The sequence below is a fragment of the Mesoplodon bidens genome (assembly GCF_964165515.1).
Source record: "Mesoplodon bidens genome assembly, chromosome: 13".
Classification (NCBI taxonomy): domain Eukaryota; kingdom Metazoa; phylum Chordata; class Mammalia; order Artiodactyla; family Ziphiidae; genus Mesoplodon; species Mesoplodon bidens.
Window position 1 is genome coordinate 62464134 of NC_138169.1, and position 25986 is coordinate 62490119.

The 25986-nt window shown below is 39.7% G+C and overlaps 1 protein-coding gene across 2 annotated transcripts in view; it reads right to left on the reverse strand.

The window, feature by feature from the left end:
• The window catches only part of EPG5 (ectopic P-granules 5 autophagy tethering factor), a 129080-nt gene that overhangs the window by 44197 nt on the left and 58897 nt on the right, over window positions 1-25986 (reverse strand). For both annotated transcript variants that reach the window (XM_081253339.1, XM_081253338.1), the window contains exons 23-29: window positions 25757-25978; window positions 23824-23947; window positions 17050-17194; window positions 14318-14489; window positions 13028-13190; window positions 4625-4767; window positions 3279-3435 (exon numbers count right to left, since the gene is read on the reverse strand). In XM_081253339.1, the coding sequence (XP_081109465.1) occupies window positions 3279-3435; window positions 4625-4767; window positions 13028-13190; window positions 14318-14489; window positions 17050-17194; window positions 23824-23947; window positions 25757-25978 (1126 nt within the window). The remainder of the gene's footprint in view (window positions 1-3278; window positions 3436-4624; window positions 4768-13027; window positions 13191-14317; window positions 14490-17049; window positions 17195-23823; window positions 23948-25756; window positions 25979-25986) is intronic.

Here is a 25986-nt window from a genome sequence, read left to right on the forward strand (position 1 = left end):
AGGTTTTAATTTCTCCATCGAATCTGAATGAGATCCTTGCTGGGTAGAGTAATCTTGGTTGTAGGTTTTTCCCTTTCCTCACTTTAAATATGTCCTGCCACTCTCTTCTGGCTTGCAGAGTTTCTGTTGAAAGATCTGCTGTTAACCTTATGGGGATTCCTTTGTTTGTTATGTTACTGCTTGTTATTCCCTTCCCTTGTATGTTATTTGTTGCTTTTCCCTTGCTGCTTTTAATATTTTTTCTTTGTATTTAATTTTTGATAGTTTGATTAATATGTGTCTCAGCATGTTTCTCTTTGGGTTTATCCTGTGTGGTACCCTCTGCGCTTCCTGGACTTCATTGACTATTTTCTTTCCCATGTTAGGGAAATTTTCAACTATAATCTCTTCAAATATTTTCTCAGACCCTCTCTTTTTCTCTTCCTCTTCTGGGACCCCTATAATTCGAATGTTGGTGTGTTTGATGTTGTCCCAGAGGTCTCTGAGACCGTCCTCAACTCTTTTCATTCTTTTTTCTTTATTCTGTTCCCTGGCAGTTATTTCCACCATTTTATCTTCCAGCTCACTTATCTGTTCTTCTGCCTCAGTTATTCTGTTATTGATTCCTTCTAGAGTATTTTTAACTTCAGTAATTGTGTTGTTCATCATTGATTGTTTGCTCTTTAGTTCTTCTAGGTCCTTTTTAAATGTTTCTTGTATTTTCTCCATTCTGTTTCCAAAATTTTGGATCACTTTTACTATCATTACTCTGAATTCTTTTTCAGGTAGGTTACCTATTTCATCTTCATTTATTTGTTGTTGTAGGTTTTTACTCTGCTCCTTCGTCTGTAACATGTTTATTTGTCATTTCTTTTTTTTTTTTTTTTTTTGATGGGTGGTGCTGTATTCCTGTCTTACTGGTTGTTTGGCCTGAGATGTCCAGTAGTGGAGTTTGCAGGCAGTTGGATAGAGCTGGGTCTTGGTGCTGAGATGAGGACCTCCGCGAGGCCTCACCCCGATTGATATTCCCTGAGGTCTCAGGTTCTCTTTTAGTCCAGTGGTTTGGACTTGGAGCTCCCACGACAGGAGCTCGGGCCTGACCTCCAGCCTGGGAACCAAGATCCCACAAGCTTTGTGGAGCAGTAAAAAAGAAAAAAGAAAAAAAGGAGCAGTACAATATCAAGGAATAAAAAACAAAACAGAATTAGAAAGACAAAAATTACATTAGGAAAAATAAAACTATAACTGAAACAACTGCAACAAGGTAAAATAAAACCACAACAGAAGAAAGAAAAAAAAAAACTAAAAAAAAAAAAAAAGGGCAGGGGGTGGTGGGGGGGAAGGGGGAAACAAGCCAAAGGAGAGAACAATAACGAAGAACAAAGAATAAAAGAAAAATAGAAAAATGAAAGATTTATTAGGAAAAATAAGAATATAAAAGAATCAACAACAATGAATCAACAAGGTAAAACAGAACCCCAATCTAAAAGAGGAAATAAATAAATAAAGTCTTGGCTATGGGGGCAGAGTTTAGGCAGGGTGGAATTTAGGCAGGGGTGGGGTTTAGGGTGGGGTGTGACCTAGGCAGGTGGGAGGTGACGTTTGAGTGTGGGGCGGGGCCTCTGCTCAGGACCTGCGCAGAAGGGGAGAGTCAGCACCTGGAAAGGAGGGCCTGTGGAGTGTGGAGTTCTGGAGTTTGTAGGTAGGGCCCTGGGTGAGGGTGTGTGGGTGGGGTTTAGACCGAGAGCATTGGAGGGTTTCTCCGAGTGCAGAGGTGGGGTCCTGGGTGGGGGTGTAGGGACGGGGCTTGGGCTCTGCACAGCAGGAGGGAGGCTCCGAGGGCAGAGGATTAGGCCCGGGAGCCCAACAGGCTTCCCAGTGCCTAAGTGGACAGGGAAAGCACTGGTCCCGTTCCCTTCCGTTCCTTCATGCCCCTTCCCCACCATCTCCCCCAGGGTCTCCCCCGTCGCCGCTGTACCCCTAACTGTGGGTGGGTCCCTCTGGGTGTAGGAACTCTTCCCCTCCCCCAGCCACCCCTCAGGGGTGCCGGTCCCGGAGCTCTGGCCTTTACTTTTGCTCCCCCTTCCCTCCCTCCCACTCCCTCAGGACCCGCGTGGCTGGAGGGGGCCTAGGTGAGCAGAAGATCAGGCCCGGGATCTCAGCAGGTTCCTGGGGTCCTAAGTGGGCAGGGGAAACCTGGCCGCGCTCCCTTTTGATTCTCTGCCCTCCCAATCATTCCCCAATTCCCCCCTTTCCCCTCCCCCAGCCGCCCCTCAGGGACACCACTCCCATCCCACCTCCACTTCTCCTCCCCCTGCACTCCCCCCACATCCCACGTCCTACCCAGTCACTGGGGGTTCCTCCCATCCCCTTAGGTGTCCATGGTCCCCCTCTGGTGCCTGGTAGGTGCCCTAGTTGTGAGGAGACGCAAATTCCGCATCCTCCTAGAACACCATCTTGACTCTGCCCCCTCTTTATACTTTTTATGCTGTCTGTATTGCTTACAATAAGCATTCAACAATTTTATAATCAGGCAAAAATCTATTCTAAAACATCTATTTTAATATCTGCTCAGTATCACCTCCCTGTACGTATCCAAATAAATAGGTACTTATTTAATTGAATTTGGGTGAGAGTACATGATTAATATTTATATGTTTTCCAGCAAGTGGCATTTCTTGCTTTTATGACACATTTCATAAATCTGCATGGATACAATGCCCTTGCCTTTGTTAAATATCCATATATTTAACAGTAGGTCAAATAAGTAAATAAATGGTGACTAGCAACTGGGAGGCAGCAATGGACAGGTGGAGCAAGCACGGAATGTTGAGTCAGAAGACCTGGGGTCACTCTCAGCTCCAGCACTCACCAGCTGTATTCCTTAGGCAAGTCACTTAATCTTTTAGAGACCAGTTTTCTCATCTTTAAGATGGGAATGCTATCAATCACACAGAGTTACTGCGAGGGTGAAATAAAATAATGAATCAAAAAGAATTTTATAAACAATAAAGAGCTTTGGTAATACCACTGTTACCAGAAACAGCATAAGATAGAATCTGATGTCTCCCCAGAGACTTACATATATTAATAATTTAATATCTCTTGTATGAAAAGCAGAATTCCATACCAACAATTCTAACGACATCTTGAGAAGTCAACAATTCAAAGGGGCTTCTGACTTAGGTAAGACTCTGAACCTATAATATTAGTGTGGAGTCAACCGTGCCTATATCTAATGAGGACACTGTAGAGACTCATCATATGTAAATAAGGCTAAAAACACAGGATAACCTTACCTGTCCCAAGATCTCAATGCATGAAGTAAAGAACTGCCTTGTGGGAGGATGACGCTGGGTCTCATCGCTGACGTAATCCACAACAATAAAGAAGAGGCTGATGCCAACCTTCTGAACTCCAGGGGTGGGGTGTGACTGGTAGGCATTCACTAAGGCCCTGTGGGAAAATGTAGGTAAGGCTATTGGTCTACAGTAAGAGAATCCAGACCCACAGTGTTTCCCTGATACTCTACATTTCTCAGGCAATATTCTTAAGAGTCCTCAGAGCCCCATATGAATGTCACTTTAGAAATATTTCACAGGACAGCTTCTAACTTGACCCAACAACTTTTCAATACACAGAAGTGATTGTATGTCCTCCTAGGGGGAAAAAATTCAGCCTTTATTAACATTAAATGTTTTCATAATTGTATGTAATTCATAATTTATTACTCAATGTCATGTATTATAATATAAATACATATTTTTAAACACAAGAACCTCTATTTCCCTAAATTTTAAAATCCAAAATACTGACTTAGGTTGAAGAAAAAGATTTTTGTATAGAATAAGATCCTAGAATAAAAGATATCTCTTCTAATTCTTACTCTGTTTTGAGTTTCTTTCCTAGTAAAAGAAACATCAATCTCTTGTTCACCTTATCTCCTCCTCCTTCCCAGACCCCCACCCCCAATCCAACCCACAAAAGGTCTCCATTCCCCTGTCCACACCACCATCCTAATCTACTGGGGGATTAGCTGCTGGTACTAAAACGTGCAGTCACCTCTGCAGTAAAAGGCAGAGTCAACCTCCCCTTTCCCAGGTAATGTCCTGGTGGCTTTGGGAAGAAAAAGGAGAGCTCTAAGAGAAAACACAATGGTCAAATGCAGGTTGGCAACTACACCTGAGAGCCCTAGTTCCCCTGAGCAATTCCACTGCCTACTTTGCTCCATAATCTGAATGGACAATGATGACTTCCTGGGTAAATGTGACTTTAATATAAAACTTAAGCACTAAATCTCTCCATGATTGAATTCTAATGCAATGTATCACCTCCTAATTCAAGGGTCAGCAAAATTATTCTACAAAGGGCCAGATAATAAATATTTTATGCTTTATGGGCTATAAATTGTCACTACACTCAATTCTGCCATTGTAGCATAAAAGCCATTCACATTAAGTAAATAAATGGGCATGGCTATGTCACAATAAAACTTTACTTATAAAAATAGATGGCAGGTCAGATTTGGCCCAAAGACTGCTGATTCCTGTACTAATTAGTGGGTGACTGGTGGGTATAGCAGCATGTATGATTACTGTCAGTAATAACAAATAGTATTTTAAATTATAATGCCCTCAAAACTTACGTTATCAAGTTTTCAGCATGCACAGCGGCTTCCACAATATTAAGTGATGGTGGTTTAGCAGCTTCTGCTTGCAACTGCTTCACTTCTTTTCGCAAAACATGAAGCTGTTGGCTTATTGCTCCATTCTTATGCAACCCTTCAAACTAACAAAAATTAAAGTGGTCAACAGACATATTTGCCCCTACAGCTTTCTAGAGCAGATATTTTATTTTAAATGTCCTGGGTATTCGATAAAGAGAATATTATTACAACTAATATTGTAACTCAAAACTCTCAGCTGAACCTGAGAAGGATGGGGAAAAACACGTCAAAAACCTATACGAGAATCTCAGGCTTTTCATGAAGAATCAAACTTGAATTACTTCATTGCTGGTTCAGATCCTTTTGTAGGCTATGTTCTACGTCACTCATGCTTCAATGCTCCAATTCTGATCAAAAATAAACTCAGGGGGCTTCCCTGGTGGCGCAGTGGTTGCGAGTCCGCCTGCCGATGCAGGGGACACGGGTTCGTGCCCCGGTCCGGGAGGATCCCACATGCCGCGGAGTGGCTGGGCCCGTGAGCCATGGCCAGTGGGCCTGCGCGTCCGGAGCCTGTGCTCCGCAACGGGAGAGGCCACAACAGTGAGAGGGCCGTGTACCGCAAAAAAAAAAAAAATAATAAAAATAAAAATAAAAATAAACTCAGGGTCTTCCACCACTGGGGCTTCTCTTGAAGCACATCAAGCCTCCCTCTGTTGGCCATCCCTCCCCATAACCATAACTCCTCTCTGTTCTCCCAATCCAGAAGCACATATAATTTGACTCAAGACACTGCGGCTGCACGTTTCATCTGCACCAAACATAAAAAGAGGATGACACAAATCTGTTAATAAAACAACTGCCATTTTGAAAGGAAGAAAAGATATATACTTATAAAAGAAACACCAAAAATAAGATAAAATACAAGAAGTGCCCAAACCAGTTGCGTGCCTAGGAAAGCGCAATTGATTAATTCAGTGGTTCCTAAAAGCTAGTCTTTGATAAAATTTTTATTGGTTCTCAGTAAAGATGTGAAACATAAGAAGAATTTATTGAGCTTAAAAAAAAAAAACTAAATTTATTTTAATTTTTTTAAAACTATACTTTATTTAAGATTATGTCTTTCCTATTTGAGGGGGTTGTTAATATCCCTTTCTCTAATTAATTGATGGTGACCTATATGATAACTGCTTTGTACGTACATTTTTAATGTCCTTTTTTGCCTGTGGACAGATACAGAGAACATCCTAGGCCCAGGTTGCAACACAGTGTGGCAGTTGTGGGGGACAGGACAGAGGGACAGCCAAGAGGAGCTCAACCAACTAGGGGGTCAGGGCTGAAGAGGGCAGTGTCATCAGACTGGGGAGCAGAGGGACCTGTCTTAGAGGTAGCTTTAATGCAGGTTAGGGAATTTGGACTTATCTTGCAGGCATGGCAGGAAATGCTGAAGAGACCAGAACATTTAGAAAGCAGGAATTTTAAATCTTACTTCTCTTCACATAGTCTTCCCCAATCACTTGGGTGAGCAGTAGAGTCTACATTTTCCTTTATATGCACCTGCCCAAACCCAGGCCTCAGCCACCACTGCAGTGATTACAGGTATCCTTTGTTTATAAATAATGTAATTACTTAATTCACAAACTTGCTCAAATGAATTCCTTATATCCCTGCCAGAGTTATTTTCATAAATTCCAGATCAAAAGCTCCTGAAGGGCAATGGTCTTGCTTGTTTTGCTTTACACAGCAGCCCAGTGCAGCACAACTCTGATAGATGGCATGTTGAGCCCCTACTTTTATGATCATGATAATAAGTTTCTTCCACAAAACTCACCAATGTTGTGTTAAAAATCTTTATAAAACTTCTTGTTTTACAGAAAAAATAAGCTGTGACTATGAATCAAAAGGCATAAAAGATGCTTAGCATTTTTTAGCAATAAAGTATTGTTTAATTTTAAAAAAAGGCATAAAAGTGAATATCCAAGAGCATATAATGTTAACAACAATTACTTCAATTTTTACTACTGGAGAAACAAAAGATTTAAAAAAGTAAATTACTTCCATTGAACCACATAATGAATCAATTCAAATATTTTATTTCAAATCTTTCAAATAACAGGCCAATGTTTAATAGCCCAAAATGTGATCAGGAGTACGTGCAGTGCCCAATATGTCACCAAGTACAGTTAAACTGGGTCTTTGAGTCACAGCCCTTGGCTGACCTGGAGAGAAAGCATCAAAGAGAGGAAAAGAAAGAACCTGAGAGGAGGAAGGAAGACAGTAAGAATGAAGGGAAGTGGAAAGACAATGGGTAATAAAAAAAGAGAGGCTCACTTGACTGGGAAACGCAGAGAGACAAGACTAAAATCACTTTGTAACTTGAACTTTAAAACTGCCACCCCATGTTGTAGAAACTACTGATGCTGAAGAATAAAAGAAAATCAACTAGTTTAGGAAAGTTTAAACTTTCTCACAAAAAAACCCAAAATTATCATAATTTCCTAGTCTACTTATTTTTGTTCATTGTTCCTACCACTGTTAAAAGTTTTCTTTTCTTACTAGAGGGGAGGTGAGAGAGATTGAATGACTACCGGCTCATAATTACAAGAAGCTGTAGACAATAGAACAAAGCAGCATGCTGGAAGCCCGTCCCCTTGAGTCACTATAAGTAGACAAAAAAATACAAAAGTTGCACAAAGCATGTGCTTCAGCAAGTTGTTAAAATAATGTGAGGCCCTCAGGGGGTCTTTTCCATCTTTCATTTCTAGGAATGAGCAATTTTTCACATGATAATAAATCAGTCCTGGGTCCAGCAAACATGCCCCACAATACCAAAGAACAACAAAAGGAACCCTATTATAAATCACCCCATATCCTCAGGGAATATCACCAAATTATTAGAGGCTTCTGTTAGGAGAGGCGACCACAGAAGAGGCACGTCTCACTTCCCAGAAAATATCTTTGGCTTTTGTATACCCCAAACAAGCTATACATAGTTCAAACATTTGCAGATGGCTGGAAATTTCCAGGGCTTTCCCTCACAGAAAAATTCTACTAAGCAATAAGATATTTTCATGAAATAATTTGAAATCTTTACAAAAGAGCCATTGAAATTTATATTTAAAATACGCTTAACATGTTTTAATTTTAGAACTTAAAATTCACACTTGAAATATAAAATTATTTTCCATGAAGTTGATTTTAAAAATTCATCCAATCCAGGAATTCTCTAATCACTGAAAAAGAAGCACTCCTACCACACTAACTCAGAAAGAAAGGGGTACACATGTTAATTCAAATGAGATTTGACCGTCATGATCAGCTAGTTTTCAAAAATCAGAGCTGAAAGAGCCAAAGCAAATGGCCTGGCCATTTCCCAATACTGAATGGAAAAGCACAACTCTTGAATTTAAATAGATGCGGGCTTGAATTCCAACTGAGCCACTTACTAGCTGTGTGAGGATGACAAGTCTCTGAGTCTCTCTGAACCTGCTTTCTCTTCCTCATTCTGTGAAGCTAAGTGAAAAACGTAAGCAAAGCCCCTAGCAGATTACCTGGAATGTGAGAGTGCCCAAGCAAGGGATAAGAAATACTCTGAACAGGGCTGAGAAATAAAGTAGTGCACTGAAGTATGACCAGCCTTACCACTTTCCAAGATCGAATGCCCAGGAGACACTTGTATTAGAGTAAAAAGGTAAGTGGAGCAGTGTGTGGTATTTAAGTCAGGATTTTGTATGGAAAGCATTAAACTGGCCAACTAAGCATTAAATTGGCCAAAGGTAAGCAGGATCAAAAATACTGCCAATTTCTAGTAGGAAAAAGTTCCAACTTCCATGTCTTCCACAGCCAGATAATATCTTCAGGGAGATTATTATGAAGAGTATGTATCCATCGTTCATTCCTTCAAACACATCCATTCTGTGACACTGACTGTGTGAAGCACTGACAACATAAACAGGAAAGAGACAAGATCCTGGCCCTCAGGTAACTCAAAATCTGTTAAAGCCTACAGAAGTAATCATAACACAAAACAAGCTGTAATGCAGTCTAACAGGTGGTGTGCTTGTGGTTCTCCCTGACTGATTCGGGGGTGTTAAAGGGTACCTATCATATGCCAAGAGCCATTCTAGGTGGTACTGGTAATACAGATGAATACAGATGAATAAGGACAGGAGCTCTAATCCCAAAGAGGTTACAGTCTGGTAGGAAAAATAGCAGGTAACTACAACAGCATTTATGCTCAAGCTGCGATAAGAGGAGGGAATATATCTCAGTTTGATTAGAGGAGTCAAGAAAGACCTCAAGAAAAGATGCTGCCTGAACCAAGGAATGAAGGGATGAGCAGAAGCTCAGAAATGAGTGGGGGAGAACAAATAACAGCATATGCTAAGAACAAAGGCATGTCATGTTTGCAGAACAGAAAAGGTCTAAATTGCTAGAAAATAGAAGGTTTGGGGAGTGGGAGAGAGGGTAAATGATGTTGCTAGAAAAAGATTAAGAACAGATTATGGAGGGTCCTAAGAGACATACTCCTTTTAGATACTAGAGAACCAACGTGGGTTTTTAGCCCGGAAATGGGATCAGATTTGTGTTTAAAAAGATGAATGGTGGAAAATGAACTAGATAGAGACAGGAAGGCTGCTGTATTCGTTCAGGGGAGAAGTGATGTGGGCCAACCATAGGGCAATGGCAATACAAACAGAAAAAGGCAGACATTTAAAGCCATTTCAAAGGCAGAACCAGTATGACTTGGAAAGCAACTAGATAGGAAGTATGGGGGGGAGGAGAGGATGTGGATACTGATGCCTCGGTCTCCATCTTGGGAGCCCAGGTAAGTGGAATTACAGAAAAAACAGGTTTGACAGGTAAAGATGAGATTAGTTTAGGACCTACGGAGTTTGAGGTATCTATGGGACATTCATAGAATGTTAAGTAAGCAAGAAGAAGTCTAGACCTGGAACTCAAGAGAGAATTCTGGACTAGACAAACAGAACAGGAGTCATCAACATATGGACTGACCCTTCGGGGGTCATGGACTGTTGAGGATCGACTGAATCTATGAACTCTTCAGGAAAAAAACATTTCTATACACTTTCAGGGTCTTCTCTGGCCCACTAAAGACCCTTCACAAACCCCAGATTATGAACTCTAGCACAGACAAAAGGCAAAAGCAGCTGGTATCACAGTGAAGAAGGGAATCAGGAGTAGAACCAAGCACAACCAGCAATCCAAGCGTTGAGGAAACCTGGAGGAAGTTGAGAAGTGGCTGGAGACCTGAGGAATCCAGAAGAGGTCTCATGATGTTCAGTATCCCCAGATGATAGAATGATGTCAAACAGGATCAACACTACTAATCACAACCATGAGGTGGGCACTGGACACCTGTATATAGAGGGGCTACAGTTTTACATTGTAAGAATAACACAATCTACCTTCTTCAGGAATACTGTCTCCCAGTGACAGTTTCTTGATGAGCCATGAACACTCAGAACTCACCTTCCCTACCCGTGACAAACACCTCTCTTCCTACAAACTAAAGTCATCCATTTGTGTAATGGACAGCATTAGACTCAAGTACAATCTTTAACAAAAAATCAGAGCAGGGGCTTCCCTGGTGGTGCAGCGGTTGAGAGTCTGCCTGCTGATGCAGGGGACACGGGTTCGTGCCCTGGTCTGGGAGGATCCCACATGCCACGGAGCGGCTGGGCCCATGAGCCATGGCCGCTGAGCCTGCACGTCCGGAGCCTGTGCTCCGCAACGGGAGAGGCCACAACAGTGAGAGGCCCACGTACCGCAAAAAAAAAAAAAAAAAAATTAGAGCAAACCTAACTGACTTGCTTAGATAAGCCCAAGCTTCATGGCAGCTAGAGTTTTACCTTTCCTCCACTTTGCTCTTAGCCATTAATGAGTAGCAAAAAAAAATTTTATCTTCAGTTCCTAGAAGTATCAAACAGTAAATACTGCCCAGGACATCTGGAATTAGCAATTACTGTATAATTTTCCAAAGAAATCCTATTTAAGTCTCAGACTATGAAAGTTGCTTGCTGTCTTTACATTTTTAATTCCCCTGGCACATCTGCATCATCAGGCAAAATAATGGCTGGAGTAGTACTATTGATACTGATACTTCTAGGAGCCATCAGCAGGAGTTCCCAAGCTTCTTGATTTTCCAAATGACGGGACTTCGTAAACTGAAAGTCAGGGTACTGGGCAATAAGTAAGGCCAGCAGAAAATTAAAATGTGCTTTAAGAAAACTTGGATATTTCTAATGAGGTTATGGCCACAAAACACAGCTATTTTTCAAATTCTTTAAGCTTCTATAAAATCTCCTCTTTTTTTGCTGTGTGTCCTTTCTGGTTTTTTTACTTCTTTCTTCAAGCAATCTTAGCATCTACCAATTTTTCTTTTGAAAAGTATTTTTTGTGTTGTCTGTAAAAGCAAAATCTAAGGCATATTCATTTTAATCCCTATCATAGATCATCTTTCTGATCTCCCTCCTCAAAATAATAATCAAAATTATTTTGAAGGTAGTTTAGAAAAGGTGTACCTTTTTATTTCAGAATTAACGAACTAAAGGTTATACAAGAAATTTGAATTCAAGGGTTCAGATAAATCAAGACTATGATCCCTTTTTCTGAAAAGGAAAAAAAAAACAGGTCACTGGTAGGCTTAGAGTTAAAGCTCCCAGGTCTGCCTAGTGGTATTTTCCACCGCAAGACCCTGCAATTTAATAGGAGGTCAAGCAATCAGACCTGTTGTTTGGCTGGGACAGCAAATATCTACAAGTCTTCAAACAGTAAGCTACTAGCCAGAATTGGAAAGACATTTCTTTGTACTTATCTCAGTAGTCACTTAAAAAAAATGCATTTTAGGAGAATTCCCTTCTCTATATAGAATTAACAGCCTGACAAAGATATGTAATTTCAAAATATGGAAAAATACCATATTTGTAAAAACACAGATTGGTATCAAAATGTCCCTTTTTTATTATAACTGGATACATTTTCAGCCTTTTCCCCATCAACTCAAACTCCACCCTCAGCTGGCAAACTTTTCTTCCTGTTTTATTGTTTTAGCAAGTGATCCTTCTTAAATACCTCTACCTTAGTCTTGGGGGAATAAAAACACACCAAAAGAAAATTAACTTCATAAGGTACCTGGCCAAAGATATTATCTCAGTATTTAGGAATCTCACATTCCAGGCCAAATTACTTAACAGACGCATACAACTATGTTGAAAAAAAATTAGAAATGAATTTTGAAGGTAATAAAAAATATGAGTATAAAAAATTATTTCAAAGAAGACATTTTAAGAAAACAGTCTCCTAGAAGAGACTGATGAAAAATACATTAGAACTGTTAAAATATGGACTGGCACAAAAAGAAGGGAAATTTTTGAAAGACAACCAAGAGTCAGTAAAATAAATACCCCAATTTGTAAAAGCTAACAAAAAAAGAGAAGCTATTTTTGTGCAAGTGTAGTCAAGGAGCAGGTAGCGCCTGTCTCCAATCATTTCTTTCCCAGCTCACGGAATACTGAATTCACTTGCGGAAAGAGTACCGTGCAGTGACTAAGGAGCATGCACTCTGCAGCTGGAGGGCCTTCCTGGTTTTGCCACTCACTGGCAGCGTCACCTTGGATATGTAACTTAAGCTCTCTATGCCTCTATTTCTTCATCTGGAAAATACAGACAATAAAGATACCCACCTTATAGTATTGTGGTGAGAATAAAACAAGTTCTGTAAAGTGTTTAGACTCTACCTGGCATAAAGTGAGTGCTATGACATACTGGCTAAGGCTAACCTTCCATTCTGAAGTCCTTATGATGTCATAGACCCAACTTTGGCCTGTTGGCAAGCTCCACCCAACTGATCTGCTTTTCACACGTGCCTCCCACCCTTGTCTTCAGTGGCTCCCCACCACCCGCAGCATTCAGCCAGAACCCCCACGTGATGATCTTTTCCAATGTGAGTTCCAACCTTTCCAACATGAATCACCCGCCTCCGAAAAAAAACAACTGAAATAGATCGATTGAGCCACTGGCCCCTAGATGAAGTCATGGTGACCCCATTCCCACATTCCTTCTAACTGAATCCAAGCTATCATCACCAAAATCTTTAACACTAGTTTGAGCCCCTCTCTCCAAGAATCATCTCAATTATTCCCCTTTTCTTTTCATTTCTATCTGACTATCTGCCTTATAAGACTCATCAGCACTTACGGAAATAAGTGATTAGCTTTGTATGTATCTTCACTCTCCCCAGAACTATTAAATGTTTTGGGACATGGATGACGTACTAAATACTTCTTTCAGTCTTTCTCAATGATATGCCAATATTAGGGACTCAAATGAAACTCTCTGAATTATGAAGAGACTTAATCTTACCTGAACTGTTACAACTCCAGCTCCTTGGCACTTCTTGCCACTACTGCCTCTACACTCCAAATGCAGCGTGGTCTGTTCTTCTCGATTAACATACTGCTTGGGCATTGTGTCCAACAGCTCACTGTCCAGCACAACCTGCTGAGCTTCCCGAAGAGCTGCAGTTCTGAAAACCATCATCGGTAGGTTACAAAAAAAAAAAGTCTTAGGAAAGATTTTATGATAAGTGATAAAGGCTTCCAGTCACCCCCCAGCCTGCATTAGAGAACGATAAGGCACAAGAATTCCATAGTAACAAAAAACCAAAGGTGTGTGTGCCAAGACTTACCCAAACCCTCTCCCTGGCAGTCAGAGAGTTAAAAAAGGAAGGAAAAGTAAGACAACTTTTTAGCCAGAAACAAAGCTCCATTAAGAATCTGTGTTATATCAACAATGTTTTTTTAAATGAACCCTTAAATGCAGAAGAGCAAATGAGAATTCCATCCTGATTTAATCATCCTAAAGGCATACCTTATTTATAAGTACCAGTGACTTCTTAGATATTAGCAACTCAAACTGAGATGTGGAAGACATGAAAAGCTAGTTGTTTACATGGGTGTCAACACTGTATTGATTATTACAGTGACGTGCAGGCAGCCTGTGTGTTGCATGTGCAAACAACACACATACGATACCTGACTAAACCAAAGACAACCAAGGGATAAAGGGCCAGTAAGAGATTGATTCCCATGGGCTTGGGCTTTGCAAAGATAAACTCTTTCACTTGATAAATAAAACAGACTCTACACACACTCCTCCTCACAGGATCACAAGCTACAATCAAAACCTTATATATATGATCATTCTGTATCCACCGTGAACTCAAAATACTAAAATGACTTTCCCACACTTCGATCAAGTATCTGTGTCAATTTTTAAAAGAATATGGAGAGTCAGAGAGCAAAGCAGTGAAAAGAGAGTAAATCTCATTTCATTCCCTTTTAACACCATCTTTCCAGTATCAGAAGATTTCCTCAGGAAAAGCATAAGAAAAAAATTTAGCTGGCACTGCTGACACTCGGAAATGCCACAAGAAACTGTACAATTTATATACTTCATGAAAGCACCACATAATTTCCACATGAAATTAAAAGACTTGTCACAACTTGGTTAACTAAGGTAACCAGCTGAGCCAGTCTGGTCAAATTACCCTGGTGGTGAGAAGGCTAATGAAGAAGCTCTTCTAGATGCTACTCAACAGGCCGTCAAAGCAGCAAGCACAGAAGCATGATCCTGGAGGGCTTGTGGTCTTACCTGGCCTGCTGCCGCAGCAGATTCAGATCTGTGCGTACCAGCTGGATGGTGTCCTTCTGACTCAGGATCGAGGCTGAGGAAAAAACTGGCACAGGAGGCCTCATTGGCTGCAGAACAAGGGGAGGTTGGGGGTCCTCATGTTTCCGCAGGTTACTTAAAACCCTTTCTTTAGCTGAAAAAAAAATTAAGTCATATTTACTGAATAATGGCTACTACTAGGTCATAATGTACTACAAAACTAATCTGTTACCTTCACAAAGAATATTAGAGATCTGAAGAATAGTTGTTTAAATCATCAGAGGCCTAAATGAATAAAATTATCTTTTGTCCCTTGCAAGTTTTGAGGGATCACCCACTAGCTTAAGAATACTCTACCAGGAGCTGAGAGCTCAGGAGCATGTGATGTGATTAAATAGAATTCCTATCCTCAAAAAGTCTCGATGACAGTTAAAGACCTACTGCTCACAATCTTAAATTATCACCCTAGACAGCTTTGCATGACACGCTAAGGTGTTTGGACTTGATACTAGTGTAAAAGGGATCTAGTGAATAACTCTAAGCAAGCTTTAGAAAGATGGTAGCTATCATCTGGACAGTGGACTGGGGAAATGGGGCGGGTAGCCCAGTTAAGAGTTTAATGCAATCATCCAAATAAACTTCACAGGAATAGGAGAAAGAGGAATGGGCATTATGGAATGAAGCTGAGTGAAAAGTCCTACATTAGGCCAAGGTTTGAACAGGAGGGTGGAGAGTAGCAGAGTTAAAATGAATGAAGACATGGGCATGAACTCCTACAGAACTTATATTTATGCAGTCATAGTCATTCATTCATTCATTTGTTCATTCACTCAAAAACTGATTTACGAGTCCAAATAAGAAATCACGTACCATATAAGAAAAATAAAGGTAAAAAACAGTAAATCTGTACCATGCAACTTTGCACTAGATTTCACATGATCTCATATTGCTCAATCCAACTTAAATGTTTATATTTCTACACTTAGTACACAGCTGAATACACAGTAGGTGTCCAATAAATTCCTATCTTCCCTTCCTTTCTTTTCATTACACTATCCACATACCACACAGCTCATAGGGACTGAAGAACATGAAGAAAAATGCTGCCATGTAAGATAACAGAGGTCAGGAGAGGTCAAGGGAATTTCAAGTCAGTAAGTCAACAAAGTACTTAAGGGACTACTCTGAATTTCCGATTTCATTCCAGATATAGCATTCAATTTTCTATTCTTGTTAAGAAAAATTAAAGAAAACTTAATAGCCATGACTTTACTTGGCATACGAAAACTTGTATTGTTTGTAATCCAAACAGATGGAATTTAACATTCCAAACAGGTCAAGTCCAGGACCGTCCCTTATAGCTGGGGTTTTTCCACTAGAACTACCACTCTACGCACAGAATGTAACAAAGCTGGATATTCACCATGGGGTAAGACTCCTGACTATGTTCAAGTTTCTTTCAAGCAATATTAGGTCATGACTCTAAAGGAAAATGGGGGTGGGGGAGGTGGGGAGGGTCTTTTTCTAACCCAATATAACTTATTACGAAAGAAAAATCAAGGGTGGTACTTTAAATACAAAACAAAAGACAGAAAAAAACTTAATTCAGAGCATATTTAACTATAATCACAACTCTGGACCACAACTGACAAAAAGTTACGAAGCCAACAAATTTAAGAAAAAGAAGTTGGTGTCGTAAGTATACAGTAACCTATGAAGAGCTGCTGATATTTTTCCTACAATCACAATCACAAGTTCCATCGTTTGATATAATCATCATCTAACCTGCTCTCATCTGAGAAAAACCTGAAACTAATTATTTAAAAATTTAGGCTGTAATTTTATTTAGAACTGTAACCTGTACTGATCGCCAGAAACAAGACAAGTGGTGAAGAGCAGGGTCTCTGAAGCCCGCTCTTCAAAGCCCCAGCTTTGTGATTTCAGAAAGTTACCTAACCACCATACACTTCAGGTTCCTTACCTGCTCAATGCAAACCCCAAATAATTAAATTCTAGCTTCTACTTTACATGTTTTAAGTCAATTAAAATATCTTTTTAAAGCATCATGGAGAAAATGAACCACAAACTACCTAATCACTTTCCCAATTTACAAGAAATACAGGGGACAGAAAAACATATTAAACTATACCACAAAGGTATAATTAGCAACATCCAGACAGTGGGAAACTCCATGGCAAGAGTCATGCCTCAGTGTGGGCCAATGACATGTAACTGGAAAGTCTATGAGCAGCTTCTTGAAAGAGTCCTTGAAAGAGGGAGACTTCCCTACCCACTGAATGGAATGCAAATGAGACAGCTTAAGCTTAAGCAGCCACGTTGAACCATAAGTGGATGTCAGATGTGAACACAGTGAGACAGCAAGATAGGAGGGGTACGGGTCCTTGAAGGCTTTCAGGCCATAAAGCTACTGCTCTGAACTGCCTGCCTCCAGACTTCTTTTACACGGAAAAAAAATCCCTATCTTATTTAAGTCCTCACTGTTTTTGGAATTTCTCTCATTCAAAGCATAACCTAACCCCAAGTGGTTAACAAGTTAACAATGAACTCCTAAAAAAGCAGTTCTCACTGAGGGGTACGCTTTGTGAACCTTAACCCTCAATGGCTCTGATTCACTCACTCACCCACCATTCATTCACTCATTCATTCACTCACCCATTCATTCAAAGGGTCTGATGCTCACTCACACAACTCACCCAACAAAGGATCAGTGAAGTCCAGCGGCACTGACGAACTGAAGGGTGTAGAATGGGACTCAAGCTTGGCCTGCATCCACAGACTAATGGTTTCCTGAAATTCATAATGTATGCGCTCCATGTTCAAATACTCCATCCACAGGTCCTAAAATGGAACCACGGGACTTTAACTTTCAGAGATGAATCACATATTCACATATAAAACTATATATTTAACTTTAAAGTGAACCCATAAGTTTCAACATGAGGTGGTCCACTCCAAGTTCTCCAAGCATTAGGATAAATCACATTTAAAATGGGCACTCTAGGGAATTCCCTGGCGGTACAGTGGTTAGGACTTGGCACTTGAACTGCCTAGGGCCCGGGTTCAATCCCTGGTCAGGGAACTAAGATCCTGCAAGCCGCGTGCAGCCAAATAAATAAATTAAAAAATAAAATGTCTAACACCCTTAGGAATCTCAAAACTTTTTGATTGTGTACCATGACTGGAAAAAATTATTACAATAGCCTCACTAAATGTATATTTATATATTACATACATATACTACTGAACTAATATAAGACATAGGTAAAAAAAAAACAAAAAACAAATTTTAAAGAGATAAAAAATAAATATATTGAAAATAATTGGATCTGGATTATATCAAGCCCTAGGTCCCAATACCAACTTACAGGAAATACAGGGGACAGAAAAACATATTAAACTACACCACAAAGATATAATCAGCAAAATCCAAACTGTGGAGAAGCTCTATGGACAAACTACCCAGTTTCTTCAACAAATAAATTGCAATTAAAAAAAAAAAAGGATAAGGGGAGACCTATAGATTTAAACAGATTAATAAGAACTATCAACCAATTACAAAATGCAGACTCTGATTCAAACAAACTGTAAGAGCAAATAAAAACAAAACTTTTATGACATTTGTAAGAGCACTGGAAATTTGAACACTGTCTAGATATTTGATATTAAGAAATTACTGTTAATATATTTCAGATATAAATGCTCTTGGGTTATGTTATTATTTTTTTTAATAAATTTATTTATTTATTTATTTTTGGCCATGTTGGGTCTTCGTTGCTGCAGGCGGGCTTTCTCTAGTTGTGGTGAATGGGGGCTACTCTTCGTTGAGGTATGTGGGCTTCTCATTGTCGTGGCTTCTCGTTGCAGAGCACGGGCTCTAGGCGCTCAGGCTTCAGTAGTTGTGGCTTGCGGGCTCTAGAGCTCAGGCTCAGTAGTTGTGGCGCATGGGCTTAGTTGCTCCATGGCATGTGGGATTTTCCCCAGCCAGGGCTTGAACCTGTGTCCCTTGCATTGGCAGGCAGATTCTTAACCACTGCGCAACCAGGGAAGCCCTGTTATTTTTTTAAATCTTTGTCTTTTAAAATATGTATCGAATGCCCTCTAGGATTAGCTCCAACATGGTGGTGGGACTAGACTGGCTATAGGTGAAACGACACATGATACATACAGGCAGAGGGAGAAGGGAATGTCTATTATACTATTCTATTTTTCTGTATGATTGAATTTTTCATTAGAAAAGGTAAAATAAATAAGTAAATAGATATGATTGACCAAAAAAAATAGAAACAGAAATTCCAGTATTTTCCTCCCACTCTCCAGTGAGCTGTCTTGCATATTTTGCATATCTGTCTTGCATAAAGTATATGTCTGGCATATATTTCACTCTGGTGATGACTACATATTAGAATGGTGGACTGCCATTAGTAAAAAAGAAAGTCAACTATCAATGAACACCAAAAACTACTTCAAACATAAATAGCTGATGAGCAGATATGGACTGTGGTTTTGCGGACGATGGTTTTCTTTCTTTTTTTCTGATTTTGAGTGTTCTAAAGGATACCTATAAATGTAAAAATGTTTCAGGCTTCTCAATTAGCACACTCCCATGAAGTCCTAAATCGTTATTTCCAAACCAATCATGGCACAAGGCATTCCAGACTCAGAGAAGGAACTCCAAAGTCATCCTGATCACAAGCCTGGATCTTGGATGCACCAAACTGTTTGAGGTGCTGTACCAGACGCTTCTACTGTGTATACACACCTCCTTTAATTGGGGTCTGGATGTCACTTTCTCCACCTCTGTGCTAAAGTACTATTGACAGAAGCTAACAATTAGAAAAGAATACTGAGAATTAACAGTGGGTAAGCAGGGATGTTTCAGAAACCACTAAAAGGCAGAACAACTCTGAACCTGAATTACTGATTCAAAATACTAGCTATAAAATTAAATGGCCAGCAGAAACTAACACAACATTTTAAAACAACTATACTCCAATAAAAAAATTTTTTTAATAAATAAATAAAATTTTTTAAAAAATCAAATGGCAACAAAGACTTTAAAAAAACAAAGAAAGCAATTAACCATGTAGATGCTGGGGAACCAAGATAAATATTAAAGAACCAAGAAAGCTATGAGTAAATTTTTAAAACACTGACCAAGTACCTACTACATGCAAATTCTCAGATAAGGCTTTGGGTTGTGGAGTATAAACAAGAGATGATTATGGACCTGCACGCAAAAGATTTCAGGACACCATGATCATCTGTGTATTTTTCCTATTTCTCTGGTCCTGTATTCTCAGCCTTATTTCTCTGTGCCTTTCAATGTTACTTCTCAGAGTTCCATCTTCAGTCCTCTTCTTAATCCAAATACTCTATTACCATTACACCCACGTTTCCTACACTACCCCATTCCTGAACTCTAGACCTGTACATCCCCTCCCCACCAACCCTTTAATTAGAGCTCTCCTTGAAGCCCCTCAGGCACCTCCTCTTCCAGTACTGTAAACAGCAGCTGCCCAAGCTATGAATTTGGAAGTCCTTGTATTACCTAACCTGACCTACAACTGTATCAATCCTAATCTAAAAATCCTATTGATTCTACTAATTCTTCTTCAATACATATATATTTTTTATGATAAGAACAGGCTAATTTTATTTTATTTTTTTAAACATCTTTATTGGAGTATGATTGCTTTACAATGGTGTGTTAGTTTCTGCTCCATAACAAAGTGAAACAGCTATACACATACACACGTTCCCATTATCTCTTCCCTCTTGCTTCTCCCTCACTCCCACCCTCCCTATCCCACCCTTCTAGGTGGTCACAAACCACGGAGCTGATCTCCCTGTGCTATGAAGCTGCTTCCCACTAGCTATCTATTTTACGTTTGGTAGTGTATATATGTCCATGCCACTCTCTCACTTTGTCACAGCTTACCCTTCCCCCTCCCCATATCCTCAAGCCCATTCTCCAGTAGGTCTGTGTCTTTATTCCTGTCTTACCCCTAGGTTCTTCATGACCTTTTTTTTTTTTTCTTAGATTCCATATATACGTGTTAGCATACAGTATTTGTTTTTCTCTTTCGGACTTACTTCACTCTGTATGACAGACTCTAGGTCCATCCACCTCACTACAAATATCTCAATTTCATTTCCTTTAATGGCTGAGTAATATTCCGTTGTATATATATGCCACTTCTTCTTTATCCATTCATCCAATTATGGACACTTAGGTTGCTTCCATGTCCTGGCTATTGTAACTAGAGCTGCAATGAACATTTTGGTACATTACTCTTTTTGAATTATGGGGTTTTCTCAGGGTATATGCCCAGTAGTGGGATTGCTGGGTCGTATGGTAGTTCTATTTTTAGTTTTTTAAGGAACCTCCATACTGTTCTCCATAGTGGCTGTATCAATTTACATTCCCACCAACAGTGCAAGAGGGTTCCCTTTTCTCCACACCCTCTCCAGCATTTATTGTTTCTAGATTTTTTGATGATGGCCATTCTGACCAGTGTGAGATGATATCTCATTGTAGTTTTGATTTGCATTTCTCTAATGATTAATGATGTTGAGCATTCTTTCATGTGTTTGTTGGCAATCTGTATATCTTCTTTGGAGAAATGTCTATTTAGGTCTTCTGCCCATTTTTGGATTGGGTTGTTTGTTTCTTGGATATTCAGCTGCATGAGTTGCCTGTAAATCTTGGAGATGAATCCTTTTTGTCAGTTGCTTCATTTGCAAATATTTTCTCCCATTCTGAGGGTTGTCTTTTCATCTTGTTATGGTTTCCCTTGCTCTGCAAAAGCTTTTAAGTTTCCTTAGGTCCCATTTGTTTATTTTTGTTTTTATTTCCATTTCTCTAGGAGGGGGGTCAAAAAGGATCTTGCTGTGATTTATGTCATGGAGTGTTCTGCCTATGTTTTCCTCTAAGAGTTTGATAGTGTCTGGCCTTACATTTAGGTCTTTAATCCATTTTGAGTTTATTTTTGTGTATGGTGTTAGGCAGTGTTCTAATTTCATACTTTTACATGTACCTGTCCAATTTTCCCAGCACCACTTATTGAAGAGGCTGTCTTTTCTCCACTGTATATTCTTGCCTCCCTTATCAAAGATAAGGTGACCATATGTGCGTGGGTTTATCTCTGGGCTTCCTATCCTGTTCCATTGATCTATATTTCTGTTTTTGTGCCAGTAACATATGCAAATCAATCAACGTGATACACCATATTAACAAACTAAAGGAGAAAAACCATATGATCATCTCAATAGATGCAGAGAAAGCTTTCGACAAAAGTCAATACCCATTTATGATAAAAACCCTGCAGAAAGTAGGCATAGAGGGTACTTTCCTCAACATAATAAAGGCCATATGTGACAAACCCACAGCCAACATCGTCCTCAATGGTGAAAAACTGAAACCATTTCCACTAAGATCAGGAACAAGACAAGGTTGCTCACTCTCACCACTATTATTCAACATAGTTTTGGAAGTTTTAGCCACAGCAATCAGAGAAGAAAAAGAAATAAAAGGAATCCAAATTGAAAAAGAAGTAGTAAAGCTGTCACTGTTTGCAGATGACATGATACTATACATAGAGAATCCTAAAGATGCTACTAGAAAACTACTAGAGCTAATCAATGAATTTGGTAAAGTAGCAGGATACAAAATTAATGCACAGAAATCTCTGGCATTCCTATACACTAATGATGAAAAATCTGAAAGTGAAATTAAAAAACACTCCCATTTACCACTGCAACAAAAAGAATAAAATATCTAGGAATAAACCTACCTAAGGGGACAAAAGACCTGTATGCAGAAAATTATAAGACACTGATGAAAGAAATTAAAGATGATACAAATAGATGGAGAGATATACAATGTTCTTGGATTGGAAGAATCAACATTGTGAAAATGACTCTACTACCCAAAGCAATCTACAGATTCAATGCAATCCCTATCAAACTACCACTGGCATTTTTCACAGAACTAGACCAAAAAATTTCACAATTTGTATGGAAACACAAAAGACCCTGAATAGCCAAAACAATCTTGAGAACGAAAAATGGAGCTGGAGGAATCAGGCTCCCTGACTTCAGACTATACTACAAAGCTACAGTAATCAAGACAGTATGGTACTGGCACAAAAACAGAAATATAGATCAATGGAACAGGATAGAAAGTTCAATATATTTTTAATTCATCCATTTATTTAACTACTCCTGCTATTTCAATAGCTCTTCAAACAAAGACTTTGGAAAAAGACATCCTGCTGGTAACATCCTCTCTGCCACTCCGCATCACCATATCTTCCTATCAACCTGAGAACTCCCATTTGTCCTGTAGGGCTCAGTTCAAAGGTCACACTCCAGTCTCAGTCTGAATCAGGTGCCATTTGTGCATGTTTCCACAGCACCCTGGGCATTCCACCCCCACAGTCTTCATCACTGGATGCAATAATTATTTAGTCCCCCATTTGACAGTAACCACTTTAAAGGCAGACTGCATCAAGTTTCTTTTCACCTTTGTTATTAGATGCCTGATACCTTAAAGGCATTCAATAGATACTCACAGAAGGAAGGGAAGGAAAGAAGAAAGAAGAAAAGAGAGGAAGGAAAGACAAAGAACACAGAAGAAAGTGAAAGACACCTACTAGAGATGAAATAGTATATACAGTGTGGAAGCAACTAGGTTTAAAGACCCAAATTGAAGTCTCTCAAGTCTTAGAGGATCTTAAATCCCATCCAATGTTGGGGGTCAATGCCCAGTAGAGTTCAGCCCCTAGAAAAAAGAAACTGCAACAGGAGAGATATGCCTATGCCTAGACACACACACACACACACACACACACACTCACACACACACACTCACACAAATGATAGCTACAGAAGCTTAGAGAAAACTCAGAAGTTTTGGCCTAAGAAAGACCACAGACATCTTTGCTTGGGTACCAGGGAGAGAACAAATTAGGATATGTGAAGACTAGAATTGAGTATCTCCAAAAGGGCAACCAAAACTGTGATAGCTACAAGTAAGTCATCTCCAAAGGCAAACAAAGGTGAACTCCCTAGCTCCAGGCTACTAACTTTCTACACAACGTATGAATCTTAACAATCTTAACAAATTCTTACACAGTTTTATGGGAGTAGAGATGACTGCTTAAAAGTGTTCAGCTGCTGACAATTTAAAACAAGGAAGAATACAGCCAGAGAAAGGCTGTGTTTATGAGGCTGTAGAAGGTTCCAGAATGAGCTTCAAGCCTTCAGGTGAGGCCATAGTGGGGTCAGAGATTCAAAAGGAAACACTCCTACAAAAAAATCACTTATATATTGACAAAACCACAAAAACAATGACCATCCCAGTGACCCGATTTCTGTATCAACAAGTGGTTTTACCATTAGGTTATAAAAGTGACCAATTCAAATTACAGTTAGATATGCTAAGAGAGACACTGCCATAGTGTTACCTGCTGATTCTGCATCACTTTTGCTAGCCTGTGAATATCATAATGCTTTGGCAGAGAAGGGATATACGTATCTCCTTTTTGAAAATTCTCATCTTCTAGCCATAATATATATACATTGAAGATCCTAAAAGAAAAAAACATAATTACAAAAAATACAAAAAGATGTGCAGGCAAATGAAGTTTCTTACACCTCTAGGAGCACTGGCACTAAAAGATAAAAGTTCAGAAGCACATAACACAGAAAATATTTCCAACCACCACACTCCCAAGAAGGGCCAGCAAGGGAGAAAGGTCACAAATCATTTAAATACGATGCAATAATTGCTAAAACAAAAGGTGTGAAGAAAGGGCTCTGTGAACTCTATTACTAAAGAGGGTTAAATACAGTACACAGAAAAAAATAACTGGAGAAGGTGACTTTAACACAGACCAAGGATCTGAATTTTATGCTTTTCTTTCCTGGACAATCAGTCACAGTGAGGCTTGGTGCTTGGAAAAGTTTATATAACATTCAAATAAACACCTTTTCTGTCTTTCAGAGAAAACATTAAAAGCCATTTTAAACTTATGCATTGGAAGAACCTGCCAGCTTTAGGCTCAATGACAATCCCCTGCCTCAAGGAATCACAAATAGAACCCATAGCATGTATACATCCTGTTCCCATGAAGAAGGAACAGAAGAAAGCTAAAAACAGGAAAAACAAATTCTCTATTTTCCAGTAAAAACTTTTTTAAAAATTTAATGATGCTTCCTTTGTTTTTATTTTGTTTTGTTTTTACAAGGAAGACAGTCCATTTAGCTCAGATCACTGGTATTTTAAGCAGTTGTTTGCAGTAACAGGTACCAGAGTAGTCTACAGCACACAAATTACAAAGTACCAGGTGGGGACCAGGAGGTGTGGCTGGGCTTTACTCAATAAAGTGGAAAAATACCACCTTTACCCTGGCAGCAGTCTATGTAGGAAGAGACCCTGGGACAGAGCTTTGAGGCTTTTAAACAGGAGAGGCTGGGACGGAGCTCTCTTCCAGCTTGACTCGGTTATACGTCTACTTCACAACATGCCAAAGGAGGGCAACAGGGAACATCAAAGGCTTTCTTAGCTGATCTAAATGTTCAGAGATAAAGCCTTCCCAATGGTTAAGCCCAGATAAAAATACATTTTCCTTCTCACAAGGAAGAGAAAGGGAGAAATCATTCTGGAGGCTGAGAGAAGTCCTAAGGCTTTGAGGTCAATCAAGCCTGAAGCCTGAGTGCTGGATTGAAATACTGGGTTTCCTCACTGAGACATTTGTATTCACTTTGTATTCAGAGTTCATTATTAAGAGCCGTTTTTATTAAGTCTTATTTATAAGACTAATATTTCGTTTACATCAAGCTTACAAATGAAAGGTGAAAGAACAGTGTGAAGGGAACACACACTTACCTCAGAGTTCTTAACCTTTTAGGGGATGCAAATATTAAGCCTATTTTTAGAAGCAGTTTTGGAAGATTATGAATCCACCGCACCCCAGGTGGATCCCACAATCCCCTACAGGGCCTATGAATCTCACTTAAAGAACCCTGCCTGGGTCGTTTATTTCTTTTAGAGAACTATCGTAGCAGGCTTTACTAGTTGTTAACCTGCTATTATCACTTCTTTTGGTTTGTTTCTGTTATTAAATAAAGAAATAGAAGAGGTCACCGGCCCTCCAGTTTAAGAGCTTTCACTCAGACTCCAGGCACTTCACAGAGGTACATCCAAATTGCTGATTCACTCTCGTAAGAAACACAAAAGAGAAGCATTACAAGATGCAAACCTATAGTCAAAACCACCTTCCATATTCAATCTAACAGGTTAAGAGAATAACATCTTGCAGCTGTAACACAAATCAAAGAGCTGGCACAAGTACCTCTGCTGCAAACAACATAAATGGCTAAATAGCCATGCCTCACCTCACGAGCTCCGTGTGCAGTTCTGGTGAAGTCAGGTAAGCAGGGGTGCCAGCCTGGGTCGCTGGCAGCCCTTCACTGCCCTCTGCTGGAACTCGGAGGGCCTTGCTCGCAGCGTGGTGGAAGTCAGCCACCTCAGTCAGGCGCCTCTTCATTTCTTTTAGCAAATTGATATGAGCAGGGCTTTGAAAAAACCTTCTTCCAATACAACCATCTACGGGTAGCCTTAAAAA